The following is a 14,822-nucleotide window of genomic DNA, read 5'->3' as shown; positions in this document are numbered from 1 at the left end:
GGCCTGCTTTACCTCCCTGAATGAAACAGTCACCCCAGGGAGGAGTTTTGTCTAATGTGAGCACTTGAACACTGAGAAAATGCTGGTTTGGAGCAACACATTAGCCCACATGGCATTTTTTTTCTTTTCTCTTACAGCTTGGCTAATATCGCTGGGTGTTCCTGTTCAGACATGTGAGCAATGGTTGCTAGCGTATACTTGTATCACTGTGCTATTTTGGGGTTGTATTGCACCTTGTATTGCAATAGCTACTTGGTAGCACCTACTGGCACATGTAGGAGCCTGTGCTGCTAGAGGTCTATACAGTCTCTAGGGTAAGGCTTCTGTGCCTAGCCCGTGAATACAGGTGGACTATGGCCACTGAAAAAACAAATTAGGGTAAAAAGCAAAAGGTTACATTTAGTTTTGAGTAGACAAATGGTCTTGTTATTGTGCAGGAAAATGATTAATAAATTGCCTAATTTCAAGCAGTCTTCTCCAACAAGGAAGATATGTTCACAGATGTTGTAAATAAAAGTGCTTCTCAATTTCAAAAGTTCTGAGATAGCTTTAACATATATAGCATAGCCCACATATATATGCTGACAAGCTGAAAGTATTTTGTTCTGTATTTGAACATCTGGGGATTATTAGTGTCTTAATTCATTGGTTTCTATTATTAATTATGGCAGCAGGCTGAATAATTACGATACATTGCTGCAAAAGACAGAGCACAGTATTTTTTTTTCCAAGTGCACTAGGACATCTTGCCATCATCTCAAACATAAAAAGCCCTAGATTATTTTTAAAAAGGAAAGTGGATGTTATCTTATTCGAGGGAACTCATTTGCATAGGGACATTTAAAATTAATAAATTACCATGTTGAGCAAGCCTATTTTGTGCCTGAGAAAAGAAGTGAATGTAATTTAATTCACAAAGTTTCATTTCTTTTTTTTCCTCTTGGTAAAGTAGCTAATATAGGGAGGGTATTTTTTGTGCACTTTATGGAGAAAGACTAGCTTGAAGTTTGTACTTGGAGTGGCTGCAGGATGAATTTAGGCTAGGGCTGCAGCATAGTGGTGCCAGACGTTTTCAGCTGACATTTGGTGTCTCACTTTCCACTAGCTCTCAGGGAGAGTGGGCTGGTGAGCTCCCTCTTGAGCGGCAGCAAGCACTTCCTTCTGAATTTTCACTCCAACGCCCACCCAAACAGTGATTTTCAGGCGAGTTGCTTGCACACATATTCTTCATTGTTAAGAGACGCTATATTCATCAGATCAAGAGCAAGATTTTAAAGGTTTTGAAAGAAGGGAACATACTGTGTCAAGATAATTAATAGGTCAGATCTGAGCAGCTGTTAGTGGTGAGGTATGGCTGTGTTGGTGGACGGCAGCGTGGTTCCTGGCAGCTTTGTCAAGGGCAGGGTGTCTGGAGCTGTTGAGCGGAGATGCAGGAGAAATCTCTTTTCTCTCATCAGAGCTGGGTCTGAGCTGGGATTTATCATCACAGTTCTTCATTACAAGTAAGTAGGAAGCCTGCTTAAGGACTTCATCCTCATAAGTTGTTGTGGGACCTCAGTTCCTGCTAGATGCTATTAAAGAGGAGGGAATGTACCAGAAAACCTGCTAAAGTAATTCTGCACTTTCAGAGGGAGCAACACCATTACCACCCCATTCCTCCTGACTTTGCAGAGGGACCTTCGAACCGTTCCTGCAAACGTTCCTGGGCTGAGGAAGCTCCCTTTTACCCCAAAAGAGCAGCAGTTGCTGACTCTGTGAAGACTGCAGATAAGTAACGTAAACCGTCCCTAGGCTCACCCACAGGATTCAGATTCCCACCCCTAGTCAATCACTGAAGCTCTTCCACTAAACTCTGGGCGTCCTCTACCTTTGCTCCTCGGGTTGATACTCTCTGGGCCTTTATTTTTATTTCATATAAGAATTGCCACACCAAGTCTCTATCAAGCAGAGCAGAAGAGCTTTGTTAAGTGAGTTCCCAATGCTATGCTCTGCAGCATATCTTTGGGAAAGCTGCCAAGAAGGTAAAGGGAGTGGGGGGACACACTTCCAAAAGGGGTTGAAAAAGGTTAAGGACATACTTTTGACCCAAGAATCCCTTTCCTCCTTTATAAATCCTCTGATAATGTGATGTGTAAAGAGTCACTACCTCAATATCAGCAAGAGCATTCAGCTGCAAATTTGACTGACTTCAGTGGTATTAAAAGATTAAACTATTATGTAAGTCAATTCTCCTTAACCACTGTTTCCAATGAGATAGGTGTCAAAATAGCTTCTGCTGCACATCATTCACCATCTCATCCCTTATTTGATGAAATATATGTGTATATAAGTGTATTTTCAGGACCTCCCTTGGTCCAGTGATGACTGTACACTAGGTATTGACAACGTAAATGAGCCAATATTTTCTTATATGGGCATAATCTATCAGTTATTCTTTCCATAAGCTTCAACATTACACGCTGTACAACAGTGAAAATGCTAACATGAGAATTTACAGGCTGTGGGCCTCTGCTTACCTGAAATCACCTGGAAAGTCTCACTGATTGAAACATAAAGAATGACAGAATTATCAGCCCTGCAGAACTGATTGTTAAGTGCCTGACAGTCAATTTTTGGATGTAAGAATCCTATTTTTTTGCCTAGATTTTTATCTAATTTATCCTAAGTGGCTTGCAGGAACTTATGTCTGGAAAGAATTTGCTGGGCACTCTAGGCAGTACTTCATATAATCCTCATCAAGGGCACTAATGGATTTATTCGTTTGTCAGTGGCACTACTCCACATGTTCAGTTGTGTAACAGAAGATCCACACTAGCCCAGATGAGAGCTGGGGACCGGTGAGGGCTGCCCAGAGAAGAATCTGGCTGCATTGTGTTCATCACTTGCAGAGTCAGGTCCTGCAACTAGGCAGGCTGTTTTGGCTTTTGAATTTCAGCCTTCACTGAAATATTTTCCTGAGAAGCCTAATGGTGCACATTCCGCTTCCAAACTGAAGAAAAGGCATATACCTAAACCAGAAATTAAAAAGAATACAAAATATATTTGAAATAATTCTTCCACTCCTTAACAGAGGATGGGAACACCCATAGATACTAAGGAATTTAGACAAGATAGCTTTAAATAATATATTTAACATTTCAGAAGATAATACATCAGGAAAAGCAAGATCACTGAGTGAGTGGTCAGTCGCACTGGATAACTTTTCAGGATCCATTTTCTTACCCCAGCGAAGTAGCTCATCATCTTGGCATCTCCCTGCCATCCACAGAAAGGTTGGAGAGCAAGTGTTCAACTGGGAGACTCTTCTAGTAAGCAAGATGATAAGCTGTTTCAGTCTACACAAAGTAGCGTCTGTCCTCAATGCATTTAAAAATAATCTGTTTTGACTAGTATATCTTATATGATAGGCTATCATGTCATGTTCTGGCACTAACAAAAGATGTGAACAATATGAAATGCCATGTTAGGCTAAAGATGCAAAAAATGTTGCAGAAATGCAAAAGATGTTGGCTTCATCAAAGTGACATTTTCTATCAGAAAAATGCTTCAAGAAAAATGTTTCTAAATACAGTTGATCTGGAGGGTGAAGATGTATTTCTTTTTACAATAAAAAGGAGAACAATTTTGAGAAATGTGGCGGGAATTATGTTTGTCCAGATAGGAGAGACGGACCCAGTCGGTCCGATTTTTATCTTTAGGCTTTACAGCTTCTGTCTCAAATTCCAGCCATCACAAAAAGGCACAGATCTGTCTTTTTCGTGCAAATAAAACTTGCACCCATAGTTGTAAATAACAATGCAGAAAGTCTCATGTTTGAAGAGGAGCTACTTAATTCAACATTACTGAAACCTGACTAACTTTGAATTTGGTCTCTGTCATCGCTTTATGAATACTAATCTGCTGTGCTTGGAAAAAAGTGGGTAACTTTGTATTTAAGCTTTGCTCTCTGTAGGCATAAGGTTGGTGGGGTGGAGGGGCTCCTTAGTTTAGCGATACTATAATCTGATTAGTGCAGATTGCCTCCAGTACTGAATTTATAAATTATCCAAGAATATAATAAGGGGGGAAGTCTTGATTTATTTCATTTAGTTTTATTTTTTTAAACTTTGTACAGTTCTTATTTGATTCATAATTTAAACTCTTTTTTTATTCATATCCTCTCTTTTTAGAAATGATTTATAGTTCTTGTTTCATAGTGATGTAAACCCTGTGATGCATTCATGACAGTATCTCATCGATGGCTGGATTGCTGAAAAGTGCTCACATCCTTCAGGAAAGAGAGCAATCGGTTTTAACATGAAGGAACTTTTAAAGCATATCTTGGTGTTTGGGTCTCTATTTTGAATCTGAAAAGATGTTTTGTGTAATAAGAAAAATAACCTGTTTTGAGGCAGGGGAGTTATTTTGGGTGAATTCAAAATGTGCTGCAAGAGGAGGGGAACTTATTTTCTGACATGAATGATGCTTTCATTGTGGTCTGTCGTTCAACGAGCAAAATGGCAGATCAAACTAAATACAAGGGTTTTTTCCCCTCTCTTCCTTTATGTTCAATCTCTAACTCTTTTAGAGGAGTCATCAGTCAAAATGAGGGACTACAGACAATTCGTGTCTAAGTTTTGTGGTTTCTTCCAAGCCAGATGACAGGGGTTCCCGTATGAAGTGTTTATCCTATGAACTGCTAGCAAAGCTTGGGCCATCTCATTTTTGATTCAGTAAAGCATTTTTCATCATAACATTACACTTAGAGGTGTAATTACAAGATCTGCAGGATCCTAGATTTACTTAAACTATGCCTTTTAAAGAAAAGACCTTTTTAAAGAAAACACGGTTTCTACCCACATGATTTCAGGAGGAGGAAAAATCTTTCCTCTTTTTACCAGATCTACAGCCTACACACAGAGAGAGCATCTGCAAGTCTGGGAGAGGTCCTGGTCCTCTTTTCAAGTCCTGGCAGATTAGTCTGTCCTGAAAGTAACAATTTTCCTCACCATCCTGAAGCGTGCCTTTAAAAAAAAGAAACCAAATGGTATCCTACCATTTTAGCAACACTGCTGGCTCATCTGAGAGAGGAGGGATTCTCACACTGGTTGGTGGTGGTGCACGGACATCGCAGTGATATCTTGGTACCTGCAAAGGAACGATCAGAGATACACACACAAATACACACACGCACAGAGCAGTCTCCTGTTCTTCAGAAAGGAAGCAAACTTCCTTTTGATAATGGAAGATTTGGAGGAAATGGCATAATATTTTCCACAATAGAAAAAATGTGTATTAATAAGGATCCCATATTTCTTGCTGCAGTTTCCTGGACAGAAATATATTTGTATGTGGACCATAGCAGCGGTCCAACACACCCAGAAAACATCGGGCATGGTGCATAGATGATGACTACATGGGTATGGAGTCTAACAAGTCCCAAGCACATTGGGATCTGTGTGTGTGCACTGGGCGAGTCCATTGATAGCTGACACACATCACACACACATTTTTTCTGTTCTGGGAAGATTTCCAGGTGGAAAAAAGGAACATACATGAAGTCCTGGTGAGGTCATAACTCTCTATGTATGTATTTCACATGCTGGTAGCCAGTGTCTCACCTAGAGGGTAATAGGTAACCAAAAATGTTTAGCACCAGACCAAATGGACTTTCTGCTCCCACCTCTTTCCAGTAGCAGAAATTCCTGGGCAAGGTCTCAGAGGAGGTTATACCATGTCTATAACATGCCTCCTGTCAGCCCATCCTGTGCTGTCCCAGAGACCGCTGTCAGCCCAAGCCCAGGAATCGTCACTGCACCATGATGCCCGCTTCTGCACTGCGTTGTCATTAACAGCCTTCATGGCAGCCTTGCACAGATATCCCAATGTAAGCAGGGAACCAGGAGAGGCAGACAGGTTTGTCTTCAACATATGTGCATTTAAAAAGATGCAATAATGGTCCATAGTGCAGAGGTTCTGAAAGTCCTAACAATGAAAGAGAAGTTAATGCTGTCTACAGGGATGTAGAGGTTGCCCTGTCATTCTCGTTTGCTGGGAGCTTGTCCTCGCCTGTTTTAGCATAAGGGCAATATAACCAACTTTATTAGTGCAAGTTGTTAGAGACTCTTAAAACTTTCCTTGGACAGCAGCAACAGGAAAGAAATTCATTATGAAAATCTGAATCTTGGATCTGCCGCACACGCTTTTCCCAAAGGTGGGATAATACCTAAGCATACCTACTGCTGGCATGACTGGCTTGGAGGCAGAAAACAAATTGCAATTGTTTCATAACACTTGGGGACTTCCTTTGGAAGATACAAATGCTTCAACTTATTTGTGTGCAAACTGCATTTCCTCAGACATCTATCATGAGATTTTCTTCTTCTGTTTTTAATTAATTGTGGCTAGATGATACTATCACAGAAAAAGGATTTTTACCATTTGAGATATCATAAGTATTGATTAAATGGAAGAATTTGCCAAAATTACCCGGTTAATTAATACCTCAGTGGCCTACAATATTCATGTGAGTTTATTGCAAGTAACGCTCTGCATTTCAGCCCATGATGTAAATGTTGAGCACATACGTGTTTCAAAACTAAATGAAGCCTCCATTTTCCTGGCTACATGGAGGGAAGTATCTTCCAGGATTTGTAGTCTCAGTGGCTATTTAACAGCTGCACAAGCAGGCACAGAAAGTCAGACTAGTTCAGAGGTACCCGTGCTGTGGGACGGGGAGGAGGTCAGCGGGCTCTGGGGCACAGGCGTGCAGCACTGATGATAAACTTCAGCTCTGGACTCCTGCTCCTTTACTTCAGCCATAAAATTTTCTTTCTGAATATGTTCTGTTGAATGACCAAATATATTGTAATGGTATATTACATGCAAATATCCAGAGCCTTTCTCCTAGCCTTGCCTGGGTGTGAGGAGACAGTCTGCAGAGGATAACAGAAATGATCAGGCATTTTTCATGTGCTATTCTGTAATCAGTTTTTGAATAGTCAAATTATTTTTCCTGGTGTCTCATTTGCTGTAACTTGACAGGAATTAGATATGCAAAAGAATGACAGAAAACCTTGCAAAGCTTTGCATCTGCATTGGCCTACCTGTTTCAAGGTGCAAACCCTTGCTCTTGCTTCCCATAAACAACATCTTTCACGTCTTGTTCTTCTGATTTTCCTTTCTTTTATACGTTGAGTTCTATCCATCATTCCACCTTATCCTGCATTGTCAGGTTAATGTTCCCTTCACCTGTGTTCACAGAGAATGCAAATAAACTGGAAGAAAGTGCAAGAGGGATCTACATCCCTTGTCCAGAGCATTACAATGGCTTCTGCATGCATGGCAAGTGTGAGCACTCCACTAACATGCTGGAACCGTCTTGCAGGTAACCCTTCTCCTACCAAGGAGGAAAGGCTAAACACATGAAAATATTGACTTGCAAAACCACTTAATCTAGATAAACTATAGAAACTAATGGTAACCATGGCCCTTTGTGCTACAAAACCCATTAGATGTAAATTATTCAGGAAGTCCTCATTTTATGTGGCAAAAGTGTATTGAGTTACACACAATGCTAATTGATTGTAAAAACATTCAGTAACCTTCAGTTATATGTAGATATATCTTACAAAGCACTTCAGAAAGTGCCCAGGCAGCCGCTAGGTAGCCTCCTCAGGAGGAGGAGGAGGAGAGGAGTGCCGCCAGGGATATGTCCCTGCTATGGCAGGAGTGACGCTCGTGGGGCAGCGAGCTGGGGCAAAGGTGGCTCCTTCATGCAGGAGGTGGCTTTGGAGGAGGTTAAGGTGGGGAGGAGGAGTAACAGTGAAAGCACACGGTTTTGCAGCAAATGCCTCCCTGCAGAGGTGGGGATATTACTTCTGAAGTCCAACCAGAGGCCTGCTGGCAAAGAAAAGGACTACTACGCGTGAAGCACCATTTTTCCTGGGACATTGGACTGGGAGAGAAAAGATATGGAGCAGAGTTCTCCCCCAGGGCAGATCCTTAAGCCAGCTTCTCCCAGCTCCCACAAACAGCCAGGGCACATTTTGCTCTTTGCAAGCTGCTGCGTTTTAGGTTCTCCATTCAGCTGGAAAATGTCCTTTCCTCAAGCTGCTGGCTGCTGGGGGAATGCAGGAGAGGAAAAAGGTGGAAGCTCAAAGCTTAACCCTTCAGGGTTAATGCACCACTAACACTTCTGAGAGGAGTCCAAGCAATCTGGCTCAGTCTCTTATGGTTGCTGCTGCCATTGACCTGGATTTTTGCATTTTCTTGCTTGGGCTTTTTAGGGGAAACAGGGCAAGAGCTAAAATGGGAAAACCACTGCTTGTTCCCCAAAATCAGAGAGGGGAGATGTCGGGCTGCAGGATGGGAACCGGTGAGCAGCGCAGCAGGCGGCATTAGGGTGGATGGTTGCAGCATCAACAGAAGGTTTTTTATAGCAACCAGACAAAATGTAAATGATGTATCCACTTGCAGGAACATCTAATCACATTTCATATGGAGCTTAGATGATTGCTTATCACCTCCTTAGGGGTAATCTGCATAAGGAGCCACAGCTAGATGGCTTTCACCCTCCCCCACCTCCCCAAAGAAAGGAAGAAATCTAAAATAAGTTGTGCAAGGAACTAAATGGATTCTCATCACAACAGGCAAGTAGTTCCACTTGATGCTAGATAAGTCCCAGCCCCCTGGGCACCTCCTGGCACTATCGCAGTGTCGTCCACTCTCACAGACCTTGGTGATGCTGAGGTCCTGAAGTCTTCCCTCTGAGAGGGCGAGGAGGCACCAGTGCTCTCTCTGGGGAGCCCGTCCGGCAAAAAAACACATAAGCTTATGCTTAGGCCACTGATTTTTTTTTTTTTCAGATATAATTTTTTCGGCATTCTTTGAAAGCAGCAGGTGTAACCGGAAAAAATATTTTTTGTTTCAGATGTGATGCCGGCTATACTGGACAACACTGTGAAAAAAAGGACTACAGCGTTTTATATGTGGTTCCAGGTCCAGTAAGATTTCAGTATGTCTTAATAGCAGCTGTGATTGGAACCATCCAGATTGCTATCATCTGTGTTGTAGTCCTCTGTATTACAAGGTCAGTATCTCTGGTATTTTGCAATAGAAAAAGAAAAGACTTTTGTTTTTCCTGCTTTGTCCACTGATTATACAGATTTCTGCAGTGACACTACTGATAACAAACGCTGTTTAATTCACTAACAAACAGAAGATATCGTCTGGTCCAGCCAGGCAGTGCTGTTTCATTATTATGACTGAAGTTTTACTTCCATCTTAATCAAACTTAGGTAGCAACACTGCCTACAGCAAGTGAAGTTTCCTATTTTGTATTCAGATGCTTGGACAAATATTGTTCATATAAATAAGGGGAATATAAATACAGCAGCTGGATCAACACTTAATAAAACTAATCATATCTCCATCTGGTTTCCTCAAGGGCCCATTCCCTTAGTCCTAATCAGGCAGAGCATACAAACTTTTAAGCCTGTTTGCAGTCCCGTTGATTAAATGATTTCATTAGGCTTGTATACATGTTCAAAGGTACCGCACATGTTTAAGGTCTTCACTAGATGGTGGCACACCAAGCCATATATAATTTTTATTTTTTTTTCTTTAATGAGGAGGAAAGGGTTATTTGAATGGAAATGACAGCCTCAGGGTAGTTCAGAATGAGAGGGGTAAATGCAGTCCTTCCCCTCCTACACATGCTGCTCTACCTCCCCACTGAACTGTGTTACTGTCTCTGGGAGGGCTTGGGGTAAATTCTGAACTTCAGACGTCTTTGGGCTTCTCTCAGAAATCATGAGGTTAAATTAATTCAGCTAGCAGCACTGATAAATCACTCTTTTAGAAATAAATTTCTTTTAAAAATACAAAAAAAATAAAAGCCAGGTATCATACCTCTGCAGAAAATGAAATCTCTAATATATTTCAGTCCCTATCTTGCACTACCTGGCTAGAAGACAAGTGTAGCATTTGTTCCTGGAAAAGACAAAGAAAAAAAAAAATCATAAACCCTTCTCTGGCCTAAAGGCATAACACAAAACCATCTGATGAGAGGTAGTTGCTTTTTTGGCCAAGCTGAGTCCATCAACTCAATGGTAAATGCCGAGTGAGGCCATAGATTACGGTGGTATTCACAGAAGTAATTCAAACAACCAAAAATGTAGTGTGTAGTAAGAAAAAGAAGATGGCGTAGTAACTGGTAATGGAACAAATGCTCTATATCATTTTGTCAAGTGACTCTAGATTTGTCACCTTGATGCAGTAATGCAGAGTACTTTATAATGAAGAATGAAGGCAGTGTGCTCTGAGTGATCTGGTACTGTAATGCAAATTACCCATCACACTGTTTTCATACATAGATGGTACCTTTTCCCACACACTTTGTAACCAAGTTCATTTATGATCTTTTGACTTTTTTCTGTAATGCATGTAATTACTGCAGAGCATCCTCCATCTCAACATAATGATTCGAGATACATTTGCGAAAGTGTACTCTTAAGTGGCCTAAGAGAAATCCACATGACAAGAGAGCATTGTGGCAGCATATGCATAAGTAACTGAGTTTTTGAAGTCATCTGCTTTGGAGAACCTGACTGTGCTGGTTTGAACTCCACACCCTGAACCTTGAAAGCACTAAAACCACCCTACCAGGATCCTGGGAGAAAGAAGGGAAACTTCACTCACTCAGAGGCCGCTGCAGCCAAATTCTTTGCCACTCATTTCAGTGCAGCTTGACCTAATTAATTTACCAAACGAGTTTGGTGCACTGTGTCCAAACCCTGCCTTTGAGTCACATAAGACTATCACTGTAAATCTTTTAGCTATCGTTACTGTTGTTGCTCTTAAAATCATACCTGTGCAGTGGTGCAAATCTACAGGGTGTCCTCCATCGCTGGAAGGCTCTGAACAATTCCCGGGCACTTTTAGGGCCACTGTTGCAGCGACACTTTAATCTGACTAAATGAGCTGTGCTGCTGACAGGGGCGGTCTGCCCTTGGCCCTTCCCCTGGCTCCTGGGCACTTGGTCCTGCCAGTGCTCTTGTGCCACCATTAGCATTTCTGTAGCCACACAACGAATGCGGTCAGGGGACAGATTCAGCTGAAAACTCAACTGACAAAACCAATGATTTGTTTTTAAGTGGCTTGATTCCTTGATGAGGTTGGCCACCTGGCTGCTCATCGCTAGTGCCAGCAGTGGGAATAAGCGGCTGGGGTGGAGGACTAGGGGACCAGAGGCCAAGAGGTGCAGAGGGAAGGAGGTGGAGCAGTGAGGCACAGTCCCTACGCCCAAGGACTTTTAGCTTAGAGGTAAGGCAAAAGAGAAGCAATGATAAAAGTGAAGGATGATGGTAAATAATATAGGTATGGCCTAGTGTCATAATGATTCTCAGCAGTTTTCTTTACAGCTTTGCATTTTTAGTGCTTCCCTAATGTTTAGTCACAGCAGCTTATTTATGTGAAGAAATAACTTGATTAAAAATGAATGCATAATGTGTTTTACCTGCTATGAATCACATTGTGAGTAACTCAAGCTTGCGAGCAAGCTTCAATGGAGGGAGGGCAAGCAGCCTGTGCTCCAGTACCTAGTTTACATTGATGTAACTGCTGTGTTCATAAATGAAGGCATCCCACACACAGAGCTCTACAAAGAACTTTTGATTAAAGACTTAAGGACCAAATAAAAGCTGTCACTCAATTTTAGCAGATGATTAAGTCTAAAAAGCTGGTTAAATGCCAATGCCCCTCTTAGGAAACCCAGCTGCACTTCAGACACAGGCTACCTGTAAATGCAATAGCATTGCATTTAAACAGTCGTGGTGTCAGTACTTGGTCCTGGGGCCTTCCCAGGCTTCCATCAATTGGTAGCGTAGTGGATTATGCAATTAAAACATGGGCATTTTTGGTTAAAAGATGCTTTTTCATCATCTTAATTGGAGTAATCTCTACATTTGAATTGACTTCTCTTGACCCTAGACTAAGCAACTGTATAGATACTGCCAGTGTCGGTTTTGGGAAAGCGCCTGTGAGATGCTCATCTCCTTGCTTCCAGCTGAAGCAGTCAGTATCCACCGTTCTCCAGGAATGCACAGCTGCATCCCCTGGGATTGCTGACCATCCTGGTCAGCCCCCAGCCACCTGGTACCTCCATGTTTCTTACAAAACCAGTCTGGTTGTGCCCACTGGGGCTTCCCACACCTGGTTCCCAAACCCTGCTTTGCATGGCTGAGCAGTGGGGCAAAGCAGGGCTGTGCCTTCTGGTGTAAATCCTCACCCTCTGGGACTCGGGAGGAACCCCTGGTAGCTCGGTCACACCGTGTGGCTGCCGGCTGCTGCAGCAGGATTTAGCAGTGCTGTCTCTCAGCGTGTCGAGGGGTCGGTGCTGTCTCCCAGGGAGCGCTGCGAGGTCCTGCTGTGCGATCTCCGGCTGAATGGGCAGGAGAGGCTGCTTGGGGACAGTCGGGGCTGGGAGGCTGTCAGCATGCACATGACATGCGGCTCAGTGAATCAGCCCTGTGTTTGCTAACAACGGCTCCCTGACTCACTCAGAAAGTTTGATCGCCTTTTTAGGAACACACAGTGAATAATGAGTTTGTCATGAAATCGCAGACCAGCTAAAGTCTGCATTAGTTTCATAATGAAAGCTCTGCCGTGACCTCCAAGAGCGCTGGAGACGCAGGCTTATTTTTCCTGGAGTAATGGTAGCAGCCTACTTTACTGCTTCCACGAAAGGAACAAGGCAAAATATAGCACGCAGCCATACAGTTTCTCATGAGGGGGTGGTCCCGTTGGCTTAAAAGTGAGGCAAGTCAGGACAATCTGGCCCATATTTTGTTAGACACTTATATAATTGTATTTCAGGGTTTTGAAATGCTTCATAAGTCCTTATGCTCTTGGTTAGCCTTTCAGTTGGCGTCACAAAGCTATAGCATCACTCCCATTCAACAGGGGGGGAAAAATGGCCTTTTTGATTTTAAAGGGCCAGTAAAAATTTATTTCACTCTATTTTGCTGTTAGTTATTTGACATAGAGCTGAAGGCAAGTGCTTTGAGCTCTCAGTGCACTGAGAGGGTGGGCTTTCTCCAGGGCATAACCCACAGGGTTTCACAAGGTGCCGCTAAAAGCCTTCCTTAATAGAAAAACAAGTTAGCCCGATACAAAGGGAATTTTTTTCTGTGTCAGTATGGTCTGGAGTATTGTGGGGCTTTCTGTCATGCCACTCCAAGAGGGTGTTTCAGTCTTTCTTGTGTGGCTGCCCACGCGGAGGGCAGAATGAGGTGCACCTGGGCTAAAAACTCCTACTGAGCTTCAGCTGAAGAAGGAGGACAAAGGCATGGCCGAATTAATTAGGAATAGCTTGTTCCTCCTCCTGTGCAAAATGTTAACTAGATCACCCTGGGTAAAGGACCATTTTTATGGCTGGTTGTTTTTCTGTAGCTTCCCATTTTCCTACTGGTACCACAACTGCAAAAAGTGCAAGCATTTTTAGTGGGTGTTGGTGAGCCTGCTGTGGTTCTGCTTGCCCGACAGTTTCTGCCGTTACCCCCTTGGCTTTCAGCTGCTTAGAACTTCCTGCGGCCTCCACCTGGGGCTAAGCTTCTCCATGCTTTCTGTCTAAGGGTGCCTTTCCATGGGAGGAAACCAGAAACACGCCATTATCTTTGCATTAGCGGGGAAACGCTCCATAGCATCCCCATAGCTGACACTGCTGCAGGTAAAAGGTTGAAGCGTGCCCTTGCTGAGGAGCACCGTGAGGTCCTGAGGCAGAAGAGATTTGCTTTTGCAGCCATCCAAAGGAAAATAAGATTTTGGTCTTTCCAGTGCGATTGCTTTCCGCCCTAAGCCAAGCAGCCGTGTGAGGAGCGTAGTGCCGTGCAGGCACCCGTAAGTAAAGTAGCTGCTCGCTAATGAGCTGAGCATGGAGCATTTCCATGGAGACTAATAGGGACTGCAGACGCTTAGCTCCTCAGAAAGGCAGCCCCCGCATCCACTTGGTAAATACTTCATAGACCTGGGACGCCGAGCAGGTGAGCGTGAGACCATCCTAAATCCTCCTCCTGTGCCTCGCTGAAAATAAATCCGTTATTTGAAGATGAGAGATGCTGTGCAGTTGGGGCTGTCGCAGCGCAGCAGAGCCACCACTGCTCACCAGTAAGGAGCAGGAATCTTAAAATTTCCCTTGCCATATTTTTGTTTACAGTATGTTTTGTGGGGTTTGGAGGGGGGACGTGTTGTGGTACCATTGCCATTAGCCAGCCCACTTCATTTCACTGAAGAGGAAACGTGCTGAGGGCCAGAGGATGCCTCTCTCGCCCTCACGTCCGTGCCACCTCTCGAGCAGACGCGTTGTTAAGAGCCATGTATTCTCATAACTCTCTTTTCCAGGAAATGTCCCAGGAGCAACAGAATCCACAGACAGAAGCAAAACACAGGGCACTACAGTTCAGACAACACAACAAGAGCATCGACAAGGTTAATTTAAAGAGCGCATGTTTCCACAATGGCAAAACTAACTGCAGAGAGCTTGGACTACAAAATACAGTATTATAGACAAAAGATTAAGACAAGATCTACACATGTTGCCTTGCATTTGTGGTAATCTACACCAATGAGAACATGTACTACAGCTATATTTGATTATGTATGGATATATTTGAAATAGTATACATTGTCTTGATGTTTTTCTGTAATGTAAATAAACTATTTATATCACACAATATAGTTTTTTCTTTTTCATGTATTTGTTATATATAATAAATACTCAGTGATGAGAAAAAAATTGCCTTTCTTAAATTTGCTGTATCTCATAGCTGTGTATAGTCTTGGGA

The 14,822-nt window shown here is 42.8% G+C and overlaps 1 protein-coding gene and 1 long non-coding RNA gene across 4 annotated transcripts in view; one reads left to right on the top strand and one right to left on the bottom strand.

Annotated features, from left to right (window-relative positions):
* Positions 1–14,822, top strand: part of TMEFF2 (transmembrane protein with EGF like and two follistatin like domains 2) — a 206,508-nt gene that overhangs the window by 190,400 nt on the left and 1,286 nt on the right. For 2 of the 3 annotated variants that reach the window (XM_075028023.1, XM_075028022.1), the window contains exons 8-10: positions 7,243–7,366; positions 8,912–9,070; positions 14,380–14,466. In XM_075028023.1, the coding sequence (XP_074884124.1) occupies positions 7,243–7,366; positions 8,912–9,070; positions 14,380–14,466 (370 nt within the window). Of the gene's footprint in view, positions 1–7,242; positions 7,367–8,911; positions 9,071–14,379; positions 14,761–14,822 lie in introns of those variants that run through there. The other variant, XR_012650417.1, reaches the window with a different exon arrangement.
* The window catches only part of LOC142031123 (uncharacterized), a 75,513-nt gene continuing 67,767 nt past the window's right edge, over positions 7,077–14,822 (bottom strand). The window contains exon 3 of the long non-coding RNA XR_012650418.1: positions 7,077–7,230. This is a non-coding gene — a long non-coding RNA (uncharacterized LOC142031123). The remainder of the gene's footprint in view (positions 7,231–14,822) is intronic.

The sequence above is a fragment of the Buteo buteo genome, chromosome 5, assembly GCF_964188355.1.
Source record: "Buteo buteo chromosome 5, bButBut1.hap1.1, whole genome shotgun sequence".
NCBI classification, from domain to species: domain Eukaryota; kingdom Metazoa; phylum Chordata; class Aves; order Accipitriformes; family Accipitridae; genus Buteo; species Buteo buteo.
Note: the sequence above shows the minus strand (reverse complement) of the source record. Positions and strands in the feature narration are given on the sequence as shown.